At 32.8% G+C, this 14,326-nt stretch overlaps 1 protein-coding gene across 1 annotated transcript; it reads left to right on the forward strand.

Annotated features, from left to right (window-relative positions):
• Positions 1-832: 832 nt before the first annotated feature.
• On the forward strand, positions 833-14,105 carry LOC105225280 (cold shock domain-containing protein E1). The gene is made up of 12 exons (XM_011203675.4): positions 833-4,605; positions 7,202-7,581; positions 7,647-7,826; positions 7,893-8,107; positions 8,174-8,381; positions 8,460-8,669; positions 8,735-8,968; positions 9,033-9,186; positions 9,261-9,430; positions 9,622-10,635; positions 11,802-11,979; positions 12,050-14,105. The coding sequence occupies exons 1-12, from the start codon at positions 4,569-4,571 to the stop codon at positions 12,064-12,066; spliced, it is 2,997 nt and encodes a 998-aa protein (XP_011201977.1). The 5' UTR covers positions 833-4,568; the 3' UTR covers positions 12,067-14,105.
• The last annotated feature ends 221 nt before the right edge of the window (positions 14,106-14,326 follow it).

Here is a 14,326-nt window from a genome sequence, read left to right on the forward strand (position 1 = left end):
TTACAAAGAAAAATAACTAGTGGTATACTTGTTGGATACTAAAAATGTACACTTTACTTGATCACACAATTCAATCGCAGATATTGTGTGCAAATAAATATCAAAAATAAATATTTTAATAAATCGCTTATAATGGCCACCTAAATTATTTTTTTCATCAGATAATGAAAATAGAAAAATTTGCCTTTAGTTATACTTAAAAAATACAGCTTGAAAAGTCCACACGTCTTAGGTGTCCACCTTTAATGCAACAATTTCTTACCAAATTTTGGTAATATATAAGTGTATAAAAATATTAAATAAATGAGATACATTTTTAAAGATATCTTATATAAATGATACAATATTTTTGATCTTAACTGACTAAAAAGGGTGAAAATGAAATTTTCATATTATCTCCTTCAAATTAAAATCCTAATCACCAATTAAAAATAGTAAACTTTTTGTTTTATTTATTATACCCATTGTACCCATTTATTTATTTTTGTTCCTAGTTCTTACAAAATTATGTCCGTAAGAGTACATCTTCACTCAATCAAGCCTATATATCATTTTAAAAGGTTGAATGAAGGTATATATTATATATTCAGAACATCATTTCAAATTTATAATTATATTTATGAAACATTTATATGCTAAATATAATAAACTATATGTATATGATTGTAATAAATTTAATATATTTTCAGCTTTTGTAACTAAAACTCCGTTTTGACATCACACTAAACTATTCTCATCATAATCTAAAACACCATCGAAAACGAAATAACAAAATCAACAAATACTTAAAAAAATAAAAAAACAAAAATAAATAAAACAAGTTAATCAAACTACAAACCCCAACAATAAAATCGCGCACGATTAAGATATACTAATATTCTGAACACTGTTGCAGATGTTAAAAAGTGGTGGAGGAATAAAGAAATACAGACGAATAATTTCTTATTCCCAAAGTTTTGATCAAACACAATAATAAACTTTCATACAATTTATGAATTAAAAACGTCATAATTAATTTCATATATATTTAGCGGCCAATAAGTAAACTTCGTGAATTAAAAACTTTTGAAATAGTGCTTATCGTACGTGCTCGTACGCGAGCTTTCTGGCTTTATTTTTTTCTTTTTGGTCAAGACTAGCCAAATAAACCGCAACGCCGATAATTAATTTAAAAATTTACTCTTAATACTCAATAATTTTTGGAGTAGAAATTTAGTAAAATATAAAAGCTATTCTCTGTAAACCGTATTTAAAAACTTAAGAATCTCAAAACAAAAAATCAAATTGGGAGGAAATGTTATCATACCTCACATTGTAATGATTGTTGTGAGTACGAAGTGTATTAAAAATAAAGCGTTTCTATCCGTTATGATACTCTGCCACCTGGGAACTGCAAATATTTAAACGGTCAGAAGTTGGAATCGATAAATCCATCATTATATTTTCATGAACTAAAAAAAAAAAAAAAAAAAAAAAAAACATTCCGAGGTCCGACACTACTGACTTAAAAAACGATTGTCAACGCCAGCAGTTGGACTGCTTTTTAAAATATACACAAAGAAAATAGAGCTCAGCAAAAACTAACCACGAAAAAGATCGTCCAGTGAAGAAAAATTTTTCCTGCGCCAGGAGTTAAAGAAGTTGTGCATACCCCTCATTTTTGGCGGCAGAATATTCTGTTAAATTTATCCCAAACTCTTAATAACCACGTTATTGAAAAATAAACACTCCTCCAATTCCCTTAAACACAGCTCCTCTAAATATCATTAACACTTCATTGCATTCATACAGGTTTTAAATGTTAATGGAAGCAGTCCAAACTTTAAAAATCCTAAACCACAATAAAAAAAACAAAAGCAACACAACCAGCAACAAAAAACAACTGAAAAGAAAAGTTTTAAAGTACAAAACGCAATAAGAAAAGAAATAGTTACAAAACAAATATAAATATTAATTATAAAGAAATAAAACTTTCAGAATAGAAAAGTAAGAGTGTTGTGAAAAGAAATTTAAAACACAAAAATTAAGGTCTAAGACTACAATAAAAAAAAGAAAAAAAAAAACGATTCACAACAAAATAATCACATATAAATTGGGTAACGAGGGAGTGAAATAAAAACCAAAACACAAATAACGTAGCTTTGTATTCGGTGGTATATTTTATGATAACTAAGTGCGTAAAGTGAGAAAATCAATATAAAATAAATGAAATACGGCGAAAAACAGGCCCACTGCTGGCAATTAGCCGGTATAATTCCTGTCGTCCAGGTAAACAGCAAATAAACAAATGCCTACTATGACAAGGTGCTTCGAAGAAAAGGATATGTAAACGCTTTCGAAAATTTCCATAATAATTGAAATAATAGCCAATTAAAACAGTTTGAACCGATTGAACAATATCGAAAAGAAAACCAGGCGGGAGTGTATGACCAACGAAGTGGTTTATTTAAATAAATTAAAAATATATATTGAAGAGAGCAGAATATAACTAAAACTACGTATCGTACGAAGTAGCTGTAGCAAACTAGTTGAACCGAAAACTGCAATGAATGCAGTGTAAAATAAATAAATACTTGCAACGTAGCAACAATGAGTTTACACCATTCTCCAAATCAACATTTAAATGACAAATTAAACCTTTAATAATAAAAAACTGTATTATTTAACAATAAGTGCAGGAATCGAAAATAGTAATCCAAAAATATATTTCCAAAAACTGAACTCAAATAATATAAATCACTTTTACATGTGAATAAATCATATATTTTACAATAATAACAATACAGCTGATCAACTTCAAATATCTAGTATGTAAAAAGATAATTATAAATTTATGAATTAGCAACGAAAATCTTAAATAAATCGATCTTGAAAGAATAATTCATTGTAGAAGAGCCATTTGTTGGCGGGCACTTGCTGCGCTTAATCTGGACACCCGACACGGAGATAATTAAGCAAAGATCCGGGAACAAATCGCGAGAAGTCGGAACCCATTTAGACAGACTGCAGAAATAAACCGATGAAATTTATAACATATATTAAACAAAAAAGAAAATAACTAAATTAATTTATTAAAGAATTGCGCATGTGAATGTGTCTAGTACCTATAGTGTGTTTGTGTGTGAATGATACTATGCATCAGTAACAAAATAAGACAAAATTGAAAACAAAAACTGTTTATAACAACAAAAACACAAACAAAAATTCAAAGAAAGATTTAACAACTCTGTGATAATTATTGTAAATTTATAATATAAAATAAAACAAAAAGTAAGGAATAGCAACAAAAACAAAGATTATTATTACAAAACAGCAACAAAAGAAATTTTCGTTAAATTAAATTGAATTAATTACTAGAAGTAAAAAATAAAATATAAAATATAGACGTAAAACTACAACACAAAATAGAAACAACTAAAGCAAATGCAAATGAAGATAATGAAACATTGAAACAAATTCGTGATATCTTAAAGGACTTCGATACATATATACTATAGTATATTATTATATTATATTTTATATTAATTAAGTGGATAATAATAAGCTTATATATATGAGCAAAACAGACTTAAAACGCGAAAAATATATAAAAGCATTAATCGAGCAGCTCCTGTAGTTTAAGAAGCACTGGAATAAACTGGAGTACTGCAAGGAAACGTGCTTAGAACTAACGTAGTATATGAATAATAAAAAGACTTTGCTACATTTAAAGCTTAGTATAGTAGATAAAAATAACATAAAAACAAAATAACAACAACAGCCCAGTAACAAAACAACAACAAAAATCCAAACAGCGAATCGGCAGCAAAGCTATTACAGCTTAAGTTTAACTATGAAATGCTTTAGTTACATCTTCAAGAAATCTCTCTTAATATAAAAATATATGTATATCAGATTTGTCTAAATATAAAGCTAAAACTAAAGAACAATAGCAAACAAATATCCTAGTGATACACCACAAGTAAAGTAGTTTAAAACTTACGGGGGCGAGGCTCAATCCATGAGTGAGAAATGATAAATTGACGGCGAATGAAAAGAAATAAATCACTTTTTTAACATTTAAATACCAATCATAACATCAAATGAGATTGACAGAATACTACTTAGCTCTCTTCATACAATCCAACAAAGGCGCTGTGTTCCGGCATTTAACACATACATACAAAAACATTCAGAAAGGCTTTCAGTGAACTGTCACTGCCTCCATAAATAATAGCGTGAGCGTGTTATTAAACTAATAAGATAACATTACCGTCGAATCGAAACAACATTTTCAAAAAACCTACCAATTGTGCATAAAAAGGATTATAAATTATACTTTGTTTCGAGCATCTCAACACATTTTCTTCATTTGTTGCCCTTCGTGCAGTGCGCACATTAAATAAATTCGATTTACGACTGAATTTTACGCACGCGCTTTTTTATCGTAAGAATTGATTTCAAATCTATCATCCTTGTCCAAAGTCCACAAGACCAAAGTGTATCCCCAGCGAACAAAACAATTGCAACACTCATTACCACCACTACTACCACTACCAACAACAAGTATTCCACGTGTATTTAGCAACATGAACGCCCAATCAAAAGGTTACCGCACCGGTGAAGGTAAATACAAATTTTACAAACATGCACCATATGTAATAGGAGCAATATAGTAACTAAGTATGTCATTCTCAAATAAGTTCTAAATATATTTTTTACCTACAATAATAATTAATCATGATATAATATTTAATTTTATATAATTCACTTGAATTTTTATATTTCATAAGTAGGCATTTTTATTGCAACAGTTGAAATTACTATAGATTGTTTTATAAAAAAATATCTGAATTCGAATATTATAAAGTATATATATAGTAATCTATGTTTAAAATTTAGAATTCACACTTTATCTCTCAAAGCAAATATTTTCTCTGCTAACAACAAACTCACATGACCACTCCGAGGACACCGTTTTGACTCAATTGAGGATATAAAATTCCTTTCACCTTTCACGCAGCTTCGTTCTGGATACTGTAGTAGGTTAAACTCCTACTTATCCAGAATCGACCCCGAAATATAAAATATTGTATATGTCCAGCATGCAATGAGCCCCGCATGACTAACCACATCTTTGCACTCCCAGCTAATGCTACACATCTGACACACCTCTCCCTATGGGCCGATCACGTCGCGGAAGCACGTTTCCTGGGCCTACCGCTGGGTGAGCTATTGATGACAACTTATCTGAACCTTACCAGTTACAACAAAAATAACAAAAGATTCCGTATAAAGAGTTGTTCGGTCAGTTTGTGTGGCAGCTAGATGCATATATGCATATATAGGGTGATTTTTTAAGAGCTTGATAACTTTTTTTAAAAAAAAAACGCATAAAATTTGCAAAATCTCATCGGTTCTTTATTTGAAACGTTAGATTGGTTCATGACATTTACTTTTTGAAGATAATTTCATTTAAATGTTGACCGCGGCTGCGTCTTAGGTGGTCCATTCGGAAAGTCCAATTTTGGGCAACTTTTTCGAGCATTTCGGCCGGAATAGCCCGAATTTCTTCGGAAATGTTGTCTTCCAAAGCTGGAATAGTTGCTGGCTTATTTCTGTAGACTTTAGACTTGACGTAGCCCCACAAAAAATAGTCTAAAGGCGTTAAATCGCACGATCTTGGTGGCCAACTTACGGGTCCATTTCTTGAGATGAATTGTTGTCCGAAGTTTTCCCTCAAAATGGCCATAGAATCGCGAGCTGTGTGGCATGTAGCGCCATCTTGTTGAAACCACATGTCAACCAAGTTCAGTTCTTCCATTTTTGGCAACAAAAAGTTTGTTAGCATCGAACGATAGCGATCGCCATTCACCGTAACGTTGCGTCCAACAGCATCTTTGAAAAAATACGGTCCAATGATTCCACCAGCGTACAAACCACACCAAACAGTGCATTTTTCGGGATGCATGGGCAGTTCTTGAACGGCTTCTGGTTGCTCTTCACCCCAAAATGCGGCAATTTTGCTTATTTACGTAGCCATTCAACCAGAAATGAGCCTCATCGCTGAACAAAACACGCGCGCGAAACACATTTCGAACCGAACACTGATTTTGGTAATAAAATTCAATGATTTGCAAGCGTTGCTCGTTAGTAAGTCTATTCATGATGAAATGTCAAAGCATACTGAGCATCTTTCTCTTTGACACCATGTCCATGAAAATCCCACGTGATCTGTCAAATACTAATGCATGAAAATCCTAACCTCAAAAAAATCACCCGTTATATGAAGATGTCAAAAAGTTTTGCATTAAAGGACAGTTTGTATGACAGCTATGCGCTATAGGGATTCGAAATCGTCTGTTCCGACAAAAGAACCGCTTTTGGGGGGGGAAAAAGGACGTGTGTAAAATTTCAGATCGATATCTCATAAACTGAGGCTCTAGTTCTCGTATATACAGGCAGACAGACGGATATGGCAAATCGACTCAGCTCGTCATGCTGCGCATCGTCATAAACCGGAATATAAAATTAGGTTTACGTTTGATTGAAATATATGAAAATCTGAATACATCTTAAGGGAAGTAAGGTGTCTTCTTCAACCTTGAATTACTAATAATTGATTATTTACTATCATGCCATCAAAGTTATTTCACAAATTTTCTGATCAGTTCTTTCGATCCGATTTATTTCAAGTTTGTCACATTCATTTTGAAAAATTTCATATTTTATATTTACATATTTTAAATTGCTCATCGTCTTTCCGAATTATTAGTGAAAAAAAGTAGAAACTTGTGTGTCCTGGAAACTGTTAAATTGCAAAATTTTAATCTATTTTAGTGTAAACTTCGTCCTCCACCGTTATAAACAGAATAACTGAAAAAGCAATTTGTCGTGTGCGGTTTATTTATGTGTGCATGTTTTAATGTGTTTGTAAATGATCCTTTGTGTGTCTGTGTTTGTCTGTGCCTGTCTGCAATCTATGGTTTGTCTTTGAATCGTTTTAAGCGACTTTATCAATCATTGCCTGCGTTTTGAGCAGCGAGGCGTTTTCACAATTGGGGAAACCTTAAAATAGTTGAGTTAAACCAGAAATTGGCGAAATTTCTACACACATATAATATAAATATATATTTATATAAATTTTGTGAGAAAACTCTAAAAAATTGAACAAATTGAAAATCTGAAAAAAATATTTTTTTTGTGCTGTTTATCATTGCAGACATCTACGATAACATTTCTTGCGATGGCTTTTTCAACATGAATGCCATGCGTATTCAAACCACTTTTCCGCCAATTGGCACTTTTACTTTGGATTCTACGCTGGGTCCGCCACCAACCCAATCGCAAAATCAGCCACCAATATCCCAACACCCACCACCGATTGGGATATTCGACGCTAACGAGGTGCCAGAGATCATACAAAATCCGGCAACAATCGGTGTGTTCCAATCCAATAGCGTTTTGAGCAATGGTGGAGGTAGTGGTGGCGGGGGCGGTAATAACTCCTCATCCATATTTAGTTCGCAATCGAGCTCTTCATCAGCTGCCAACGATCCAAGTCAAGCAACTCGTGAGACTGGAATTATTGAGAAACTTTTGGTACGTTCGCAAACCCTGCCTTTGGAATATTAGTTCTATATAAATGCATATATATATTTTTTTAGCATTCTTATGGATTCATTCAATGTTGTGAGCGTCAGGCTCGTTTATTCTTTCACTTCTCGCAATTCAGCGGTAATATTGATCACTTAAAAATCGGTGATCCGGTCGAATTTGAAATGACGTACGATCGTCGCACAGGCAAACCAATAGCAAGCCAAGTATCGAAGATAGCACCAGAAGTGGTGAGTTAGCATCAAGTGATAATCATGCATATACAGTTTCTCATAGTTCATTATTGTGTGTGATAGGTGTTATCGGAGGAACGCGTTACTGGCACTGTTACAACAGAACTTCGTACTGATTGCGCTAACAATTTGCTTTCGTCAAACGAGACAACTGGTCGCATCAGCTATGAAAATCGTGGCGAGTGCTTTTTCTTACCTTATACCAAAGACGATGTTGAGGGAAATGTCAATTTACGCGCCGGCGACAAAGTTAGTTTTCAAATTGCAACTAACCAAAGGTATTTGCTTATCATAATTAATTTTCATTTATGATGCAATATTTTTGACCGTTTCGCATGTTACAGAGGTAACCTTGGTGCTTGCCACATTCGTTTGGAGAATCCCGCACAGCCTGTTAAGTATCGTGGTGTTGTATGCTCCATGAAAGAATCGTTTGGTTTTATTGAACGTGCTGATGTCGTCAAAGAAATTTTTTTCCATTTTTCTGAAGCTGAGGGAAACGTTGAGTTGCGTCCTGGTGACGATGTTGAATTTACCATACAAACCCGTAACGTAAGTATACTTCCTTAAAATGAGTTATTATATAATAGGTTTATAATATAATAACCAAAACTGTTTCTTGCTTACCAGGGTCGCGAATTTGCTTGTAATATAACGAGATTAGCACCAGGATCAGTTATATTTGAGGACGTAGATACCACGATCTACAAAGGGCAAGTGTTGAAGCCCCTTGATCGCAATAATCCAACTCGACAAACCAATGATCCATTGCCGGGTCGTATACGGTATCGCGCCCCGGACTATTCCGAAGTGGAAGTTCCGTTTGGGGACAAGGATCAGGTAAATACAAATACACAAGGAAATAAAAACTGTAATATAATAATGCTAACGTTTTCTTTCTATAGAAGGGTGACTTCACTTTGCGACATGGTGACTGGGTACAATTTTTACTCGCAACTGATAGACGCGATCAACTGCAGCGCGCTACTTCGATTTCTCTGCTCGATGAAACCTTTAAGGTTTCCGGTGAGAAGCGTGAGCAAGGTGTTGTTGCTTCACTTAAGGACGGTTTTGGCTTTTTACGTTGTGTTGAACGCAATTTACGTTTATTTTTTCACTTTACGGAGGTGTTGGATACTGTAAGTATACCTGGCGCTGCAATCATACATAAATCAAATTAATAACTTTTTTTTCAATTTTCAGAGCCGGGAAATTGCTGTCAATGACGAAGTTGAGTTTACTGTCGTGCAAGAGCCCGGTGTTCCATACAATACATCTCGCTTGCATGCCATTCGCATAAAGCACTTACCACCAAATACTGTGCAGTTTGAGATGTTAATGGCAAGTAATATTGAAGGTATGCCATTATACTACTCTTTTTTTAAATAACTCCAAAATTAACTCTATTTATCATTGTGCTATTTGTCATAGGCTCTGTAACGCGTGAGGCGCCTAAAAGTCCCGTCAAGTCCCAAGATCGTGTAGAGGGCGGTGTGATCACATATGATCACGGTGATGTCAAAAAGACTATAATGTATTTCCTTAAAGACTGCGAGAAACCACCAAGAATTGGAGATCGTGTACGATTCGATATCTACTTGGTGAGTATGTGATGTACGGAATTCCACAAAGGGTATTTTAATTATTTCAAAACGAAGTTATTGCTTAGTTATCTTTTAATTTAGCATTTAGCTTACATGCAAATAATTTTGTCGTAGGTCTAACTTGATTACCCTCTTTGAATTTAAATTGTTTTTTTTTTTTTATCCATTTTATTTTCAAAACCATTCAGGTAAAACGAAACAAAGAATTCATTGCTGTAAATGTACAACTAATTGGACAAATGCAACAAATACATCAGCAACAATTGCAACAACAACAACAACAGCAACCACAACATATGTTAACCAATACAACGAACCAACTGCAACATCAACATATGCACAACCAAAACAATGAGCAAATGCTACTGTCCAATGGTGTCGGCGTTGGTCTTAATACCGGCATTGGTGTTAATGTAGGCATCGGCGGCAACACCGGCGGTATGTTGCTAACGCCACAAAACGGTTATTTACCACTGACTAATTCAACTCAGCTGCTATCCACACCAAAGATTGAAGACTTCAAATTGGACAATAATAACTTAGCAATGGGTGAACATGGACAAACTTACCGTGGCTTTATTGCTGTCATCAAAGAAAATTTTGGTTTTATTGAGACGCTTTCGCACGATGAAGAAGTCTTTTTTCACTTTAGCAATTATGTTGGCAATCCTAATTGGTTGGAATTGGGTCAAGAGGTTGAATATACTCTATCGCCGAATGGAAACACTTCCGCCTCTGGTAACTGCTTGCCGGCCGAAAATGTGCGCACACTACCAAAAGGTTCCATACCACAGCCAGCCATTTTGGATGGCACTCATAACGGTATAGTGGCACGTCCACTACGCTGCATCAATCCCGATCAACAGGAATATGCTGGACTTATTGAAGTATTGGATGAAACTAAACAAAGTGTTCTCACACAGCACGAGTTCGGAATTACCAGTTTAGTAAATAAGCGTGATTTGCTACAAAAAGGTGATTTGGTCACTTTCCGCATAGATGAAATCGGACGCGCTGCTGATATAAATGCTGTACGCCAAAAGAAACGTGCAACTGTTGATTCAATTAAAGGACAATTTGGTTTTCTCAATTATGAAATTGAGGATGGCAAAAAGCTCTTCTTTCACATGTCAGAGGTGCAAGGCAATGCCGTTGCTTTACATCCAGGTGATACTGTTGAATTTTCGGTGGTTACCAATCAGGTAATTATATTTTATTATTTTCGCATCATTTCAAAAAAATATATCAGCAATATTGACTCTATAAATGATTTGAGTGAGTTGTAGTACCTGGGGTAGTTTTAGGTTATAATTAACTGTGGGTAATTCGTGAACAGCGTTCACACATTTTTGGCATACAACTATAGTAACTAATAGCATATTCTTTTCTCGACGAAAAATATTGTACAAATGTGCCATGACACCTTGCAAAAATATTCCATTTTTTAACAAAAACAAAATGACATTCTATTATAAATCAGCTGTTGCATTGTTTTCGTTCATAAATAGTACATACAATACAATAAATTTTTTAAACTGTATTTTTCGAAAGTTGTGAAAAAACTTATTATTTAACACTTTTCCTTTTACCTCTGAGTAATCGTTCACAACGTCTTCCATGAAACATTTCAGTTTGGGTAGGGAATAACTTTCAACAATTAACATCCCCATTTCGTTCTCTGATGATGATGAGGATGAATTGACCAACTCACATTTACAAGAATGATTTTGCAATGCAATTTACAATAATGATTTTATTAAATTCATTTTACTTTGGGCAAAAACGTCATTGAAATACTTTGAAACTTTCAGACACCATAATAAAAATTAATTTTTATCAATTTAAGACACAAGAACACACTGCTATTAAAAATAGATGAATTCCTGAATTTCATTAAGACATCTCCCATGTTCTCCGATATACATATACGATAAAAAGTTAACCCGTTCACTCGATAGTCGGCTGTACGCAAAGGGAACGGAGCCGGAATTTTATTCGGCCAATAATAAACCCGGCAACATTACTCAAAATTACTTCAGGATTGTTTTCTGACGCTACAAAAACAGCAACAAAAAAGTCAACCGAAAGTTCGAATACTTGTGGAATATGTTATATGGAATGGTCAGATTTTACCCATTTTTGACAAGAGAGCGCATTATATAAAAAATCTTTACATTTAAATAATATATTTCACAATTGACCGATACTCTCGGTAAAAAGCCTAATTTGCCGAAATTCTTCTTTCTCTGATATTCGTACTTTCTATACAGTTAGGTGGAGTCATTATTATTTTATAGAAATGTTTATATTTTTTTATGCTCACAAGTCATTAATGCACCATTAACCTTTTTTTTTGCTATTTATACAGCGCAATGGCAAATCATCAGCTTGCAATGTACTGAAGATCAACGATCGTCCAGACCGTTTAATATCCCGTTTAAAGTTAAATGCAGACGATACTGTGCCACGATTAATCATCACGCGAGCACCACGAGGACCACAAAGCAAGGGCTTCTTGCCCCAAGCACGCATTGCACGTATTCCAGGTGGGTTTCAATGCTAATTGATAATTATTGGTTATGCTCTACAAGCGTTTGGTATTTGCTATCGTTCCAGGCATTTTAATTGAATAAATAGCAGCAGTATACAAACATAATCTGGAAGGCGTTGTAGCCTTACATGATTTAATATCCGCCACACCACATGGAATAAAAAAATGAATAAAGATAAATTTTGAGGGTGCAGGATAAGCGAGGAGGAGGGAGCAAATAAATATTATTTAACAGAATTTATAGTGTATATGTAGGCGGCAGTGTGGACGTGCTTGAATATAAATATTTAGAAGCAAAGATATGCGTAAGGCCACAACTCTTCCTCAGCAAAGAAATGAAAATAAATATGGCATATTTATGAATATGAATACTAAAATAACACAATACAAAATATCTTAAATAAAGGAATACAGTAATAAAAACAAAATATGAACTGCTTGAGTAAAATGAAAAACAAAAAAAAAAAAAATGGAAAAAAGAAGAACTATATTAAATATGACAGAGATTGTAAGCATGCAATGCATATGCGCGCTAGAATACAGCTCAACATTGCTTATCTCTCTATTTATATTTAAACAATTTACGGAAAAAAATGCCAAAGTGCAAACGGATTTTTAATTATATATTTTTTTTATTTCTATTTGAAGTTAATAATATAATAACATTATGATGAGTATACAACACATGTTTGAAGTGCGAAATTAAATGAAACTGCTGAAGTAGACACGAGTCAATGGAGTGATAGTTGGTATAAATAAACAAAAGCCACGGTAAAAATGCAACAAACACACATAACTAAACCAGTATCAGAACAATAAACGTGCTCATTTATTTATTACCCATTTCTAACTATTATTATTACCATATACATATATAGTTTATTTGTACGAATGAAATTCCTTTATAACTTATATGATGAACAGTTAATGTGACTAAATTGAAATTATCTAAGATCAACATACAAGCTAAAATCCTTGCAAACTACCCAAATAACAAAATTTAAGGCCTACTATTATTAAGTAAATACAAATACCAAGAGGTTTGAAATCCAAGCGTTATAATCACTCACTCGCTTTGTGTTAAGATTTTCAATTACATACATACATTCAATTTCTGTTGTTTTCAATTGTACAGAACCAGTCGTACAATGCCATATTAAGACTATGTACTATGAATTTTTCATACCATTTTGGTACAAACAAAAAGTTTCTGTTCTCACATTTTTATTTCTTTTTTTTTTTACATATTACATTGATTTAACAAAGTTAATTAATCATATTTGGCGGTGCGCTCCTCTGAATTGCTTGTTTAGTATTTATAACAAAGAATATATATTCGCATACTTTCATATACTACATATTAATGGATATAATTACATACATACTTATTGTGTCACACATAATCGTAATATGCTGCGAAAGCAATTGAAACAAATGTTTATTTTAAAATTTATATAATATTTTATTATGAACGCATTTTCTTTGAAAATCAACAAAAAAAAGTTACAACTTTCAAGATGAAGCGAACACACAAAAATTAAACCAAGTTTAGTATTTAATAATAAAAAAAATATTATTTATATGATTACAAATGATTTATATTATTGTAATAATGGTGATGAATTGAAAACTGTTGCACTAAATCAAACAATTAAATCGTAAATTTGAGGCAGCAAATTCAATTTGCTCCTTTCATTTGCAAAAATACACATATATAATATAATAAAGCATAAACTAAAAAGGCAACAAAAAAAATAAGAAACAATAATTTAAGTAAATAAGAAACCCCCAAAATAAGCAAAACCATAAAAAAGTAAAAATAAAGTATATTAAAATATTTATAATAATAACCAAGAAAACAATGAATTTCAATTACATTCAAAATTGGGATCAATCCTGCAGCCATGTTAAAAATATAACAACAACATACAAAACCAAAAATATAAAAACATTGAAATGGAAGAAATATATATTTGCTTGAATATCAATAAAACAACAAAAAAAAACGAAACATCAAAAACATTACAACAACAAACATGAAAAACATAAAACTGCAAAAGTAACAAGATGCAAACTCTATGAAATCAAATAAAATAAATACATACTTCACTAAAGCTATAACTAACACAGTCTTTTATTGCTTTTCGACGCCAGCGATTAATTGTGTTCTAAACTAGAAAAAAACACCGAAAGTAGAATAACCTTCCCAAATAAAAAAAGTTTCTGCAGCTTTATGTTATAGTGGTCCGATGTTAGCAATTTTTTCAGAGATTATACCTTGGATAATAGTCCGTACCAAATTTCGTGAAGATACCTTGTCAAATAACAAAATGTTTCCTTAC

Source organism: Bactrocera dorsalis, chromosome 5 (genome assembly GCF_023373825.1).
Source record: "Bactrocera dorsalis isolate Fly_Bdor chromosome 5, ASM2337382v1, whole genome shotgun sequence".
NCBI classification, from domain to species: Eukaryota; Metazoa; Arthropoda; class Insecta; order Diptera; family Tephritidae; genus Bactrocera; species Bactrocera dorsalis.